General features: G+C 40.8%; 1 protein-coding gene across 1 annotated transcript in view; it reads right to left on the minus strand.

Annotated features, from left to right (window-relative positions):
- Window positions 1-313: 313 nt before the first annotated feature.
- lats1 (large tumor suppressor kinase 1) overlaps window positions 314-16,464 on the minus strand; it is a 42,821-nt gene continuing 26,670 nt past the window's right edge. Inside the window, exons 5-8 of the mRNA XM_041188199.1 lie at window positions 12,288-12,870; window positions 5,286-5,468; window positions 2,363-2,469; window positions 314-1,965 (exon numbers count right to left, since the gene is read on the minus strand). Of these exons, the coding sequence (XP_041044133.1) occupies window positions 1,450-1,965; window positions 2,363-2,469; window positions 5,286-5,468; window positions 12,288-12,870 (1,389 nt within the window). The 3' untranslated portion in view covers window positions 314-1,449. The remainder of the gene's footprint in view (window positions 1,966-2,362; window positions 2,470-5,285; window positions 5,469-12,287; window positions 12,871-16,464) is intronic.

Genomic DNA, 16,464 nt, shown 5'->3' on the forward strand with positions numbered 1-16,464 from the left:
AGCAGTTCAAGACGACAGCTCACCACCACCTTCTGAAGGGCAATTAGAGGTGGACAATAAATGCTGGCCTAGCCAGCGACGCCCACATCCCACGAGTGAATATATTTTAAAAATGTAGTGTAGATATACCTACAGTGCTGTTAGGAAGGGAGTTCTAGGATTTTGACTCAATGACAGTGAAGGAATGATGATATAATTCCAAGTCAGGATGGTGAGTGACTTGGAGGGGAACTTTCTGGTGGTGGTGCAAGATGCAAGGATGATAACAACACAGGTTAATTTGCATCTAAATTTTTAAGATTGTAAAACAATCAACGTTGAAAATGATCTTAGATTTAATGTCATTGAAAGTAAAATGAGACAATGAAGGTATTTACAGTCAAATTAAATGTTTATACAACATGTATAATTTATAAATAAATTCAATGCATAAATTAGAAAAAAAGAGAAAGCTAATAACCTGTGTTCTACACACTTCTAAATGAAAATTATTTTCATGTAAAGTACACCAAATTGATTTCTTCATATTTGGTCAAAGCTAAGCAAGGATGATTTAAGGCACAGCGTAAAAGACCATTTTCCAGACTTCAGACATGTATGTTCGCTCCCATAGGGACAACTTGGCTAGACAGAGCACAGGTCCAAAAATGGGCCCGGTAGTGTTATAGCCCTATCCTCACTCCCAGAATGGTCCAAATAGTGTTGCAGCCCTATCCCCACTCCCAGGGTGGGTCACCGAATAGCCCATATAGTGTTATAGCCCTACCTCCACTCCCAATGTGGGTATAAAATGGGCCCTGTAGTATTATAGCCCTATCCCCACTCCCAAAATGCGTCCCAGAGTGGGCCATATAGTGTTAAAGCCCTAATATCTCTCTTAGTTTGTGGCCTCGTTAGATGGGTGAATGGGTAACAGATATAGCCCTATACTCCAGTAATGCTATCCCCACTCCCCTCATACAGCCTCAATGGCTGGAAGTGCAGGTTATAGATTTGCCCCTATGCCATCACATTCCTACCTCTGACTTGTGCTCTCTTCAAGGAAGGCTCTGTGCTAAGAGTGGAGCATCGCTAAATGACTCCTTTATACTTTTAATGAAAAAAAATAGGCACCTACTGTGCACTTGCCTAGATAAAACTCTCCAAGATCATGGGAGCATTGAAGGTAATTATTAAGACTTAGTGTATGTGAAGAATAAAGTCAAGCACAATTTTGCTGATCGACTACTGATCACATGATCCAACTGATTTCAACTCTAGTGTTAGGTACTCAAACCAGCATTCTATTAATTCACATGCTACTGGAGGCTTCAAATTACAACATTCAAATAAATTAATACTTACAAAACATGTTTTTCTGAAATTCTTAAACTAAACATAAAAGCATTGGGTAAAACTTAAAATCCGTCCCTGGGAATTAAACAAGGGCAAAGAGTGGAGATTCTCACTTTATACATAAACCAGCTCTCTATTCTGGCTCCCTTTGCCCGTTGCGGTGCTTTCCCTGTTACTTTCTGTTTGATGTTCGGGTGTTCCTGGACTGAGATAATCACACTGTAATGGTTTGGGGTAGCTGTAAGGGTAACCGTTATCATCAAAAAACCTCCTGAATGTGAACTCATAGAAGGCATGCTCTGGGTGCTTCCCATTCTGGTACCAGCCATTGAGTGTGTCATTGACACTTTCTCCATCGCTCCCATCGCTCCACAACTTGTCAGGATCCACAGGATCAAAATTGGAGGTATCCGTCGGGTGTGTTATCTTGGGAATGTATGGAGCAGATTGGTGCCGGATGTCACTGGAGAAATCAATTAGTCTGAAAAACGGATGGGCTTTTATTTCATCTGTGCCATTCTTTCCGAGTCTATCTTCTGGACCTCGACAGAGCTTGATGATGAGATCGGAGGCCTCTGGACTAAGTTTAGCCTGGGACGGGATGTGAAGTGTCGCCTGCCAGTTTATAACCTGGGTGATAATGGGCAATAATATAAAATCAGAAATCTACCACTTCACAATCAAGATCATTGCTAAACCACTGGATTTTTTAAAAAATCTGCAGTTGTGTTTAAATGCATTTTAAATGCCAAAATGGTCCCACCATGGTGCTGCCATTCAATTAAATTACGGCTGATCCCATTAATTATAAACTCTTTAACTGGGACTCTCCAGAGAGGCAGCTCTATGGGGAAAACAAATTTAGACATCCCTTAAGAATAGCCATTTTCTGCTCTGAACACAGTTTTATTCCACTGCTATGCATTTTTAAAAAATGTAATAATTGTTCCCAAATGGGCTAAAACAGGTAAAGAAGCAAGCATCACAGTGCAGAAAATAAATGAGACATGCACAATAAATTTATTACCTTGATCTGTGTTTCCAATGGAGTTTGTGCCAAGAAAGGAGGCTGTCCCACTAACATTTCATAAAGAATGACACCAACACTCCACCAATCACACAACTGGGTGTAACCTGCAGGGTACGAATTAATATACACATTACATCTGAAAATCAATGGAACCATGATTTGTTTTTCATGTTTCTATTATTTACCTGTGTAGCCTGGTTTTGTCATTCAGGTCAGAACTTTTTAACATCTATAACAAGGTATAATTACTGATTTGTATTACATATTCCTGAAACCACAATGTGTCATTGAGGATTCTATTTATTGCTGAAACAAGGTTTTGTGATTCTGGTCTGTATTAACCAATAATGCAGCAGAGATTTGTTATTAGACATATTATTTAGAGGCATATTTGATTTTGTTATTCAGGTTTTGTTTGGTAGTTGGTACACACAGTAAAACCCCAATGAGTTGAATCCCAGCGGATCTGTCCACAAATTTGCGTTAAGTGGAATTTTGTGATTGCTGAGGAGGCCCAATTCCCACATGAATGCACGTTTATGTAACCTAAGCTGATAAGTCCTCAAACAGGGTTCATGTCAAAATCCAGATTCTAATGCCCAAATGAAAACACAGTAAAGCAATAAATGTGTGAAAGAGTCTTTATTCAATTTGTTCAAACCTTACAATGGCCTGACCTTGTAAAAGGCAGAGCTTTGCATTCAAAAATATCAGCAGTTAACTCTGAAAAAACACTAATCTTTTTCTGCTTAGCATGCGTGATACAGTCCACCATGTAGTCAAGGCAGTCAAACATGTTTGCGGTGTTTTTGTGCTGCAGTGCGAAATCCCAGAACATCTCCAGGACCTTTGCAGCATCAGCAAGGAAAACAGCCGGGTGAGCGGTTAAGCATTCCTTGAACTCTTCAGGGTCATCAGCCTCCTCGGGCTCCATGATTTCATGTGCTTGAGTTGTCTAACGCAGCTTGGATTGGTCAGTGCCATCACATGACAAGCTTGGGCAGGTTCAGCTAGTCCAAAGTTATCAGTGCAAAATTTCAGGCTTATCATGCACATTGTTCTATGGGATTTATTATTCTGCTAGCAGGAATGGTGGATGGCTTTGACAAAACTGGAACTTCGTGTCATCCACGTTTGACTCATTGTGATTTCACTATGCTTTAACTTTCTAAGCAGGTTTTATTATTTAGATTTATACTATTTACCCCAAAACCAGGTTTCAGTGTCCCGAATTGCATTATTCAGAGATGTCAGGTTTTTAAATTCAGGTTTGATTTCTTAACCTTTCAGAACATAGGAACAGGAAGCCATTCAGCTGCTCATGCTTGCCCCACCATTCTTTTAGATCATGGCCAATGTTCCTTCTAACCTGCATGAGTGCGCAGCATGTAGCAAACCGGAGCATGCCACACAGGGAACAAACAGGCATGCACAAGCAATGTTCCAGCTAAGATGCGTGCATCACATCGATCTTAAAGGGATTGTGAAGTACAACAAACCAGTCATGCACAGCAAACAGAAGGGAGGGAGAACACTGATAACTGATCGATATCTTAATTCCACCTAGCCACCTTGGTTCCATAATCCTTCATCCCTTGCCTAACAAAAAATTATCAATCTCAGTTTAGAAAGTTTCAATTGACCCCCAGCCTCAACAGCTTTATTGGGCAGGAAGGAGGTTCCAGATTTCCCAAATGCTTGTATTTACTATGCAAGATATTTCTACTTGTTGGGAGACCAGAACCGGGGGCCATAAGTATGATAGTCACTAATAAATCCAATTAGCAATCCAGGAGAAATTTCTTTATCTAGAGTGTGGTGAGAATATGGAACTCACTACTATGAGGAGTAGTTGAGGCAAATATCATAGATATACATTTAAGGGGAAGGTAGATGAGCACAAGAGGGAGAAAAAGAATAGAAGGACGTGTTAATAGGGTTAAATGCAGAAGGGAGGAAGATCACATAGAACATAAACACCAGCAAAGACCAGCTAGGCTGAATAGCCTGTTTCTCTGCTGCAAACACTGAGTGGCCTGGTTCTAATTTGGTTTTGTTTTATAGATTGGGAAGGTTTCTGTCACTGCAAAAAATGTAATACATAGAGAATGTGACCAGAAGAATATTCTTAAGGAAGTTTACTTTCTGGATACACTCTTGGTGCCGATACATCAATTATCAAACTAAACCAATTTCAACCAAAAGCTGAATCACGGTACTAGTTCTGAAAGTTGGTTTTGGAAATAGGGAGAATAAACTGAGTCAAGAAGCAAGAGATACATTTCTGAAGAATGAAGTAAGCTACAGATGGAATGATATGTTGGCAAGCAGGACTGATTTTTTTTTGTTCTTAAACAATTTCTGGCTGGTCATCAGTACATGCATTAATACAGAGCTTTTAACATAGTAAAACATCCCAACATAGAAGCATTAAATAAAATGAATCACCAAGCCACATAAGGAGATGTTAGGACAGGTGACTAAAAGCATAGTCAGAAGTAAGTTCAAAGGAGTCTCTGAAAGGAAGAGAGAGAGGTGGAGAACTTTAGGGAGGGAATTCCAAAGCCTAAGGCTCAGGCAGCTGAAGGTATGGCCACAAATGGTGGAGCAATGAAAATCAGAATTGGAGAAGCACAGAGATCTGAAGGTGTGGGAAAGGTTACAGGAGGTAGGGAGTGGTGAGGTCCAAGGAGGAATCTGGAAACATGAGAGTTTTGAAATTGAGACATTACTGAACCAGACCCAATGTAGCTCAGTAAACACAAGGATGATGAGTAAACAGGACTTGGTCCTGGATATGCACAGAAGTATCAAAAGTTCAGCATCACATATGGTAGAAGAACTGGTAACAAAATGTGAAAAACAAAACCCATTCTTGATTGAGACCAAAATGTAATTCAATGTATGTAATTGATCTTACCTGTACGGAGCAAGACCTCTGGTGCAATGTAATTTGGTGTGCCCACTAGGGAATGGGCCAGGCAGCGTTGGTGTTGTCGAGCTGCCCTCCGCTCCAGTGGTTTTAGTCTTTCCGCACACTTACAGCTCTTGGGATCACCCCATTCATTACTGAAATCCATGCTGTCCTGCCGAGGATGGTCACCTGCATGCAAAGGGGAAATGCATCAACAATTAGACAAGTAGTGTTTCTGAAGATGGTGACTTTTAGGAGTTTTCATTCTGCACTGTTTCTCCAGTACTCTTTGCTTCCTCTCATCTTTACTACTTTTAGGGGAGTTGGTCGATCCACAAGGACAGTCTAGCGATCAGTCATTGGGCTGGCAGGATGATACACATGCTAAATAGCCATTTTATCTGGGCACAGTTGCAGCTTTTCTGCTTCGCACTTTGGAGGGAATTGACATTTAAGGCCAGATACACAGGGTTCCTTGGACTGGTGTCTGTGAAGCTAGGATGCCATACCAGGGGGAAATGACCAGGGTGGGATTGAATAAGGTTTTAATGGCTACAGGAATATCAGAAGTGGTGAAGTCAGTGGTTGAACAAATATGGTGAACGGATTGCTGATTAAATATTCACAATGAGTGCTGAGCTCAGTCTGGACTTACTGATAAAAACTCAAAAACAGTGAGATGCAGGAAGTTGTGGATAGCTGCAGTCCTTAAAGGGCTTCAGCTGCCCACTGATGACTATATTTCTTGTTCTCAGTATAGAAATTGCCAGTCGAAAGTCTTATCAAGAAAAGTACAGATAAGCAGGGAAAGGAGTAGGAGTTGGGGGCGAGGTTATAGCAGGGAATGCTCTGCAAGTGTAAGAAGAGGTTCACCTTCTTTGATTTCGCACAGAAGTGTACACCAGAGGTGGCAACCCACATCCAGATCAGATGAGGAAAATGTCAACCAACTCTGAGTTTGTCAAAGTAAATTCTGCCAATTGTTACCTATAACCAGTAGCTAAGTGAAATATGAATGTAGAGCTCCCCTGTTACAGCATACCGAAGCTGAATGCTTCAGAAACAATTGCAGCTCTTTCTGAGCTTCCTGCAAATGTACATATTGTAACAGGATACTTTGTTAACAATACATGCAGATGGCTTGAGTGAGTGGGCAAAAATCTGGCAGATGGAGTATAATGTAGGAAAATGTGACTGTTAACTTTGGCAGGAAGAATAAAAAAAGCAGAGTATTACTTAAATGGAGAACAGCTGCAGAATTCGGAGGTACAGAGGGATCTAAGTGTTCTAGTGCACAAGTCACAAAAGTTAGTATGCAGGTACAATATGTAATCAAGAAGGCTAATGGAATGCTATCCTTTACTATGAGAGGAATTTGAACATTAAAGTAAGGATTTGCTGCTCCCGCTGCGGTTTCCTCTACATTGGAGAGACCAAATGCAGACTGGGCGACCGCTTTGCGGAACACCTTCGGTCTGTCCGCAAGCATGACCCTGACCTCCCTGTCGCTTGCCATTTCAACACACCATCCTGCTCTCATGCCCACATGTCCATCCTTGGCCTGCTGCAATGTTCCAGTGAAGCTCAACACAAACTGGAGGATTAGCACCTCATCTTCCGACTAGGCACTTTACAGCCTTCCGGACTGAATATTGAGTTCAACAATTTTAGATCATGAACTCGCTCCTCCATCCGCACCCCCTTCCCGATCCTCCTTTTTTCCCAAATATTTATATAGATTTTTCTTTTCCCACCTATTTCCATTATTTTTAAATGTATTTCCATCCATTGTTTTATCTCTGCCTTTTAGCTTATTTCAATCCCTTCCCCCCACCCCACCCCCACTAGGGCTATCTGTACCTTTATCACATTCCTTAGATAATACCACCAGCTTCAACACCTCTTTGTCCTTTTGTCTATGGACATCTTTTGGTTATCTCCACCTATCACTGGCCCCCTATCCAGCTCTACCTGTCCCACCAACCCCCCTACCCCCCCCAAACCAGCTTATATTTCACCTCTTTTCTATTTTTCCTTAGTTCTGTTGAAGAGTCATACGGACTTGAAACGTTAACTGTGTTCCTCTCCGCAGATGCTGTCAGACCTGCTGAATTTTTCCAGGTATTTTTGTTTTTGTTTTGGATTTCCAGTATCCGCAGTTTTTTGCTTTTATATTAAAGTAAGGATGTTGTGCTTCATTTATACATGGCATTGGTGAGACCACATCTCAAATACTGTGTGCAGTTTTGGTCTCCTTATTTAAGAAAGGGTGTAAGTGCATTGGAGGCAGTTCAGAGGAAGTTTACTAGATTGAAACCTGGAATGAGTGGATTGTCTTGAGGAAAGATTGGACAGACTGGACTTGTTTCCACTGGAGTTTGAAGAATGAGGGGTGACTTGATTGAAGCATATAAGATCCCGAATGGTATTGACAAGGTGGATGTGGAAAGGACGTTTCCACTTGTGGGTGAGTCCAGAACTAAGGGGCACTGTTTTAAAATTAGGGGTCGCCTTTATAGGACAGAGATGAGAATTTTTTTTTCTCTGAGGGTTGTGTCACTTTGGAACACTCTGCCTCAGAAGGCGGTGGAGGTGAGGCCCTTGTCAGGCAAGGAAATCAAAGGTTATTGGGGGTAGATGGGAACGTAGAACTTGAAACACAAACATCAACTATGATCTTATTGAATAGCGGAGCAGGCTCATTGGGCCGAATGGCCTACTTCTGCTCCTATTTCCTATGTTTGTATCTAAAACTGGGTTGGTTGGGACATATGAAAAGGTTAATTTTACAAAACCTCACATCCACAGTGAACATTTGGGCTTCAAACTTCTAAACATCTAAACACCAGTTCTGTTTGCAGGATGAGGTGACTCATAGCAGATATCTGTTATTTTCAAAATTTCTGTCTCTTTTTAACTGGATAGCCAAATGTCACAGAATATTGGGAAAGTGGTCAATGTTGAGCCAGAGGCGTCATAGCACCTCTTTCCCCTGTGTTCCACTGCTCCCCATTCATACTTCTCCATTAAGTCCTACCTCGGTGCCCTGTTCAATCCTGAGAAGAGCTTCAAACCACACATCCGTTGGCTCAAGGCACTCTTACTCCCAACTATCAAATGTGTAAATACTAACCTCTCTCTCCCAGTGACTGAGACCTACTTTGCCAAGCCCTCCAGTTTCATCACCTCCTGAACTCATCCATCTACATCCTGTCTCTCACACAATCTTATCACCCTCTCCTCGTGGACTACTCTTAGTGCATGTTTTTTCATTCATATACTTGTCCTCAAATCCCTCTGTACCACTACCTAACTCTGCAAACTCCTCCTGCCCTACATTTCTACCAGCACCTCTTGCTCTTATGCCTATTCCCCATCTTCCACCCTATTAGCAGCAGCAGTTTGTCTTTCTGGCTTTGCTCTGGTAGTTTGTCTTTCCCTTTTAATTTCGAGTGTTGCAAGTTTGGTTGGGGCAAGTAGAATTCAGAAAATGATAATTCTTGTGTGTGAGAGAGATTTGGAAAAGGATTTGGACAAGGGTCTGAGAGAAGGTGTGAGGTACATTTCCACCATTCTACATGAACTATTGTATCTGAAGATCTGGGAATTGTCTGAAGAAATTTCAAACTTTACCATGCAGAAGGAGGCCATTCAGCTCATTGAATCTGCACTAGCTCTCTGAAAGAGCATTCTACCTAGTCCCAATCCCCTGCCTTATCCCCGTAACCTTGCACATTCTTTCTTCTCAGATAGCAATCCAATCCCCTTTTGAATAAACCTGCCTCCACCACCCTCTCAGGAAGTTCATTCCAGACTCCAACTACTCTCTGGGTAAATTTTTTTTTCCTCACATCACATTTACTTCTTTTGTCAATTATTTTGAATCTGTGCCCTATAGTTCTTAATGCTCTCTTGAATGGGAGCAGTTTCTCACTATTTACCCTGTCCATTCCCCTCAGGATCTTGGATACCTCTATCGAGTCTCCTCTCAGCCTTCTTTTCTCCAAGGAAAACAGTCCCAACCTCTCCAATCTATCCTCATAGCTACAGTTCTTTATCCCTAGAATCATTCTTGCGAATCTCCTCTGTACGCCCTCCAAAGCCTTCACATCCTTCCTCAAGTATGGTGCCCAGAACTGGACGCAGTACTCCAGATGAGGCCTAACTAGTGTGTTATACAAATTCAACATGAATTCTTTACTTTTGTATTCAATGCCCCTATTAATAAAGCCTAAGATGCCACATGCTTTATTAACTGCTCTCTCAACATGCCCTGCCACCTTCAATGACCTAAGTATGTATACAATGAGGTCCCTCTGTTCCTGCGCCTCCTTTAGAGTTTCTCCTTTATTTTAGACTGTCTCACTATATTCTTCCTGCCAAAATGAATTACCTCACACTTCTCTGCATTGAACTTCATCTGCCACTTGTCTGCCCAATCCACCAACATGTCTATGCCCTTTTGAAGTTCAGCCTTTGCAAGCTCTATTTCATTAGATTGGCCTGATAGAGCACTTAAAGTCTTTCTAATACACTACCAGTGACATGTGCAACAGCAGTGCTCAGAGGTACAATTCAGGTGACAGATCTGACTTTCACTAACTCTTTCATAAATCCCTATATGGAAAGCTGGCAATGTTGACCTGTGCTCCTGCCTAGCAAAAACTCCATACCCAGATAGGAGGCTCATAAAACTTCCCCCTTATAAATTGCTTCAATTGAACACTAAGATGATGTATGATAATGGAGTGCAATAGTTGGTCAATCTTTTATTGTAAGAGATTTTTGAGCGTACTCCTGCAGTTAATAACATCCATGTCACACGCCCACTATTTATTTTCACCCTAGTCAATGTTTAGAACTGGATAAATTTGGATGATGTGAGACAACATTCCACTAACATGAATGTATACAACACTGTTACAAAACATGGGAAAGAAAAGCATTCCAATGCATTATCTGCCTGGACAACTTTAAACTAGCAGATTTAGAAAATGACTGCATATCCCTGACACTGTCAAAATTTTAATCAGGTGGAATAATTCTTCCAGCATGAATAACAAATTCTCAAATATGACAGGATAGGAGCAGGCACAAAATATAAACTCAAACTTTACTGCAATGACAGTATGTAAGTGATAAATGTCTGCATAATGTGCTTTAGGTTTAGATGTTTGTTCAGAAATAAACATTGGCCAGGACACCAGGGAAAACTCCACTGCTCTTCTTCCAAGCAATGCCATAGGATCTTTTGTGTTTAACCAGGGCCTTCACAATTTAATGTCTCATCTGAAGGATCGCACTTCCAACAGTGCAGCATGTGCTTGGCACTATAGTGGAACGTTAGCCTATACCAGCTCAGGACTATGGAGTTAAACTTAGACTCTCAATGTTCGGGCTCAGAGTTACCAACTGAGCCATAAGGCTGGAAGAGTAAACAAGAACCAGTGGGAGGCATTACAGTGAAGAAAGCAAATTGAGACAAGGTAGAGCAAGATGTTCTTAAGCACAGAGGCTGAGCCAAGAGCTAAAAAACATCCAGGAGAGAACTCTATTTTTTTTAGGGGGCACTGGAAGAGAAAGAGGTGCCCAAGCTGCAGCATGAGGATTTGGAAAATACACAGCAGATGGCAAATAGAAATTAGGGTGTGTTTAACAGATGGTGAAATTGGAGCAAGAATGAGATGTTAAAACAGAAAGAAGTGAAAGTTATTGGAGCTAAGAAAAGAAATCATCAATTAAAGATACTTCTATTTAAAAGTTTTTAAGCCTTATTGCTGGAGAGAGAAAAAAAGGCAGAGGTAGGACGGAGAGAGGAACAATGCACAGAAGAGGAGACAATCAACAAGCTTTTAATGATTGAAACCATTGTAGTGAATTTTTCATTGCATGTTCAGCTATTATCAGAAACAGTGTCACCTCAGGATCAAGCCTATCATTGCATCATTAATTATTATTTTAATATTATGGCCTGTTCCTTGCTGATTAAGATGCATTAGGGCATTGCTATTTAATCCACTAATTACAATGAACTGGGGGCATTAGAGTTATGAACTCAAGAATTTTAAATACATAATTTACGTTGAAGTGTCTCAAGGTGCTTCACACACAACAGGGAGGCAACTGAACAGAAACAAGTGATGGAGACAGAGAGAGGAGAGAGAGAAATGGAACTAAAAGGGCAAACAGAACCAAAAATCAGAGATTTTTTTCAACACAGGAGGGAGGCAGGAGTGTGAGAGAAGTAAGTGAAAGAGAAGGAAAATAAGTGAGGCAAAAGTAAGGAGAAACAGACAAAAAAAAGACAGTGAGAATAATGATATTGCAAACTTTGAGACAGTTGCAAGCTTACAGGATCCATGACTAGTGGAGCAGAATCTTCAGGGTATTCCTAAGTAGGGCCCAGCTAAGTTAAACATTTCTGAATGATGGAACAGACTTTCCAGTTGACACCCATGCAAATACTGAGGTAAGCAATTAATCACATGTAAATACTAAGCTGAATTCTGACCTGTGCATCTAGTACTACAAATCTATTTGAGAGAAACAAGCTAGCCTTCCTGCCTAACCCCATTACATCATGATACTATGCCAAGTAAACTTTTAAAGACTCTACAAAAAGCGGATACTTGAGGACAGAGGGAATCAATTACAATCAAAATACTGTTCTTAGTAGTGGAGAAACGTTTGGATTTCTCAGGCCTCAGTCCACATCCTTAGAGCAGCATGGCACCGCTCTGATCTTCTTTTGCATGTAACTGAGCTTACAGGAATGAGTGGCCTAACCCGACAGTATCAAGGACCCTCTCACCAGGTACAAGGTTAGAACCCTTGTCTACAGGCATGCAGAAGACCCACTCTGATGCACTTCCGCCAGCAGTGGCTTTGTCAGAACCGTTGTCTGAATTATCAAAACCCAGGACTATAATGGTGGAACAGAGCAGCTATTGATATTTCTCTAACTACAGTAAAATCCCCATATTATGGGTGTTAGTAAATATTACTCACCACTTTGGTAATACTTGGAATCATGGGTCCATCGGAAACCAGTACACAACCCAAAGTCAGTTAGCTTTATATGGCCATCTCGGTCAATCAGTATGTTATCGGGTTTAATATCCCTATGAATGAAGCCCATTTTGTGGACACTTTCCACAGCACAGGTCAGTTCAGCAATATAGAATTGTGCCAGAGGTTCTGGAAAGATACCCATTCTGATTAGGAGACTCATCATGTCCCCTCCTGGAATGTAGTCCATCACAAAGTAAAGGTTGTCTCGGTCCTGGAATGAATAATAGAGTCGGACCACCCATTCATTGTCAGCTTCTGCCAAGATATCCCGCTCAGCTTTCACATGAGCAACTTGGTTTCGCAGCAACACATCTTTCTTCCTCAATGTTTTCATAGCATACAATGCATTGGTATCTACTTTCCGAGCTAGGCAGACCTCTCCAAATGCACCTATTCCTAGGGTCTTGATCTTCACAAACATGGACTTATCCATTTTTGCCCTTTTTAGGCGGATATAATTGGACTCTTTCTGGCACAACATCTTGCGCATCTGATCCTGGGCATCTTTAGACAACCCAACCTATAAATAAACAAAGACAGACTAAATTTTCAAATTGAAACCCATTTAGGTACAAGTTCTGATCACCAAGTGTACAATTTACTTAAGAACAGATGTTAAATAGTTTCTAATTAATTTCCTGTAGTGTTGTATATGGGGCGTTGAGATCAAGTGTAATCTTTGGGTGAAGCCGGTTGGCGGTGCTTACTGGACAAGGACATACACTGAACTGCAGTTCAGACCAAATTTTTATCATACATGTGGTCCCTATTTCTATATTTTCATTATAAATTCCTATGTCCACATATAAAATGAAAACTACATATGTAAACTGGTCATGTTGTAATTACCTCCTCCCGCCAGGAGTAACAGCAACCAGTGTTACAAATTCTGATTATGGGAAGCAATCTAGCCCTTCTGCCCAACCCCATTACATCATGATACTATGCTGAATAAACATTTTTAAAGACAACAAGATGCTAATACTTAAACAGAGGGGAATCAATCTTTGTCAAAATACTGCCCTGAGCAACAGAGGATTTCTCTTCACTGAGCCCTTCCTGGGCCTTAGTCTCCCCACTGATGAGACAATATAACTATATTATGACAAGTTTACATAGATAGTTCACTTTATAACTGTGGACAGATGAGCTTATAATGGAAATGTTGATAGGAAATGCACAAAGACATTAGGTCTGAACATATTACAGATATCATTTGCTTCATATTTTAAGCTTTTAAGCATTTATTGTGCTGACATTTCTTTATAAAATTTCACAAACTTAAAATATCATGATGCTAAGTAGCACGAATGCTGCAGTTAATACATAAGGCTTATCTGTTGCTGAAGATTTGAATGAGTTATATGCTCCTGTCTAAAACTTTGCTGCTAAGGTAACAAGAGTTGGGCACTTCAAGTTCCTTTTGAGTAAAAATGGGGCAATTTCTTCTTTGTCTGCCTCCAATTATCAACTCAATCCAATGACAGAAGTTAATGGCTTTGAAACAGATGACTTCTGAGAACTTACTTTTACCATCAATTACTGGAAGAAAACAGTTCTCCTGTCTCTTGTTATCATGCATTTCACCATTCCCTCAAAGCACAGACCAAAGATGAGACAACTGACCAACAGGGAGGGAGGGGGGGAAGAGCAAAGATTAGGTCGCAGTTCAGTATTCTATCAGCTCATCAAAGTACTGGTCATGGAAACTTCAACTGACTCCAGATATTCCCACCAATTGAGAAAAGAAATGAAATTCATTTAAAATTAAATCTATTAAAATTGTGGTTGTGATTTATTGGGTAGTGACAAAGAAACAATACAATTTGAGTTCAATAATAGGAACTTATAGGAACTGCATTTGTATTATTTACACTTTTCACAATTTCAGCATGTCCCAAATTGGATCACAATCAATGAAGTGCAATCAGGGTTGCAATGCAGAGAAACATAGCAGCTAATTTGTGCACAGCAAGGTTCCACAAACAACAATGGAGCTCATGATCAGATAATTTGTTTTTGGTGGTGATGGCTGAGGGTTAGATACTGGTTAGATACCGGGGAGAACTTCCCTGCTCTTCTTCAAATAATGCTGTAGGGTCTTTTAAATTCACTTGAGACTTTAAATTCATTTGGCACAGAACTACATTTTAATGTCTCATCCAAAAAATAATACCTCCAACAGTACTGGCCTCCACTGAAGTGTCAGCCTAGATTGTGTGTCCAAATCTCTGAAGTGGGGGTTAAAACCCACACACAGAGAGAAATGCATTGCCACTGAGTCAAGGCTGATACCATTTGGAATGATGAGTTTGAACGATCAATATGGTACATACCCCACAACGCAAAATTTGACTCACTATCAACTACGTGTTGTTGCATAACTCAAACTGAACAAATTATATCCCAGTCACACTATCAAATGAGAATCTGGTTATAAATATAGCAAAAATTAATACTTAGTGTTATCTTCTTCTTTGAAGATGCATTCCCCACATTGTTGGAATTAACATGGTCTCAGAAACTATACAAAAGGTCGACTGTCATTTTGCTCTCAGCTGGTGGCCTCATTACCATGTGGTATACAAAGGTAGAGCACACATCAATGTCAGCAACACCACTTCTAGAAGAGGAATAGACACCAATATGGGCACCCTTCAAGGCCAGTCATACAGCTGGTGGCAGTGTGGAAAATGAAGGTAAACTACAAGCTAGATCAACCTTTATTTGTCAATCGTCATCCTCTACACAACACTGGAAATATCACAGAACTTAGGACAAGCAGGAGATCCCAGCTGCAGGACACATTTGCTAAATTTAAAAATAATAAGTTAATACCATTACACCCAAGGACAAGTAAATAGTGTTAGCAGAGAATCTCTCAGCATGGAGGTTATTCAGCCCATCATGCCTCCCCTACTCAGCCCTACAAATTTGCCTTTTTGGAGTATATATCCAATTCCCTTTTGAAAATTACAACTGAATCACTTCCACCGTGCTGACAGAGAGTGTTTTAGAGTTGGAGTCTATTTTTGTAGCTGTGGGTCTATAAACCAAGGCATGTGGGATAAACACAAGGATGAATGACAAGCACTGTAGATAGCTGTCATGCCTATTGATTATATTTGCAGTGGTGCTTGAAGCTTTTTGCAGTCTTCGAGATGTTGGTGAGAGCTAAGGAGGGGTTCTTGAAAGCAAGCGTGCAGGTGCAGCAAGCAGTTAAGACAGCAAAAGGTATGTTGGCCTTCACTGCAAGAGGATTTGAATACACGAGCAAGGATGTCTTACTGCAGCTCTGCAGGGCCTTGGTGAGACCACAGCTGGAGTAGTGTGTGCTACAGAAAGGATATACTTGCATTAGAGGGAGCGTAGCGAAGGTTCACCAGACTGATTCCTGGGATGGCAGGATTGTCGCATGAGGAGAGATTGGGCTGACTAGGCCTGTATTCACTTGAGTTTAGAAAAATGAAAGGGGATCTCATTGAAATGTATAAAATTCTGACAGGGCTGGACAGACTGCAGGGATGATATTTCCCCTAGCTGAGGGATCCAGAAAAGGGGTCAAAGTCTCAGGATACAGGGTAGACTATTTAGGACTGAGATGAGGAGAAACTTCTTCACTCAGAGGGTGGTGAACCTATGAAATTCTCTACTATAGAAGGCAGAGGAGGCCAAGTCACTGAATATATTTAAGGAAACAGATTTCTGAACTCTAAAGGCATCAAGGGGTATGGGGAGAGCGCAGGAATACAGCATTGAGATACAGGATCAGCCATGATCATACTGAATGGCGGAGCAGGCTCAAAGGGCCTATTTTCTATGCTCTGATTTTAATGCTATTAAACTGGATTGATCTAGATCTTATTGTCAGATAGGCAGTTGGAGAAAGTAGCAACGGTGATGGATTCAATGACGAAAGTGGAGAAACATGAATGCCATGGGAATACACATGGAGGATGATGCCATACTTACAAGACATATTCAAGGAGAGGATAAAGGATGAAATTCAGGGCATTCTGGCGATCAAAAGGACAGAGGAGGAGGAAATATAGTGTTACATAGAATTGAAACCATGAGACAACAGTATTATGAGATTGGCATTTGAAGAATGAGA

The sequence above is a fragment of the Carcharodon carcharias genome, chromosome 5 (assembly GCF_017639515.1).
Source record: "Carcharodon carcharias isolate sCarCar2 chromosome 5, sCarCar2.pri, whole genome shotgun sequence".
NCBI lineage: Eukaryota > Metazoa > Chordata > Chondrichthyes > Lamniformes > Lamnidae > Carcharodon > Carcharodon carcharias.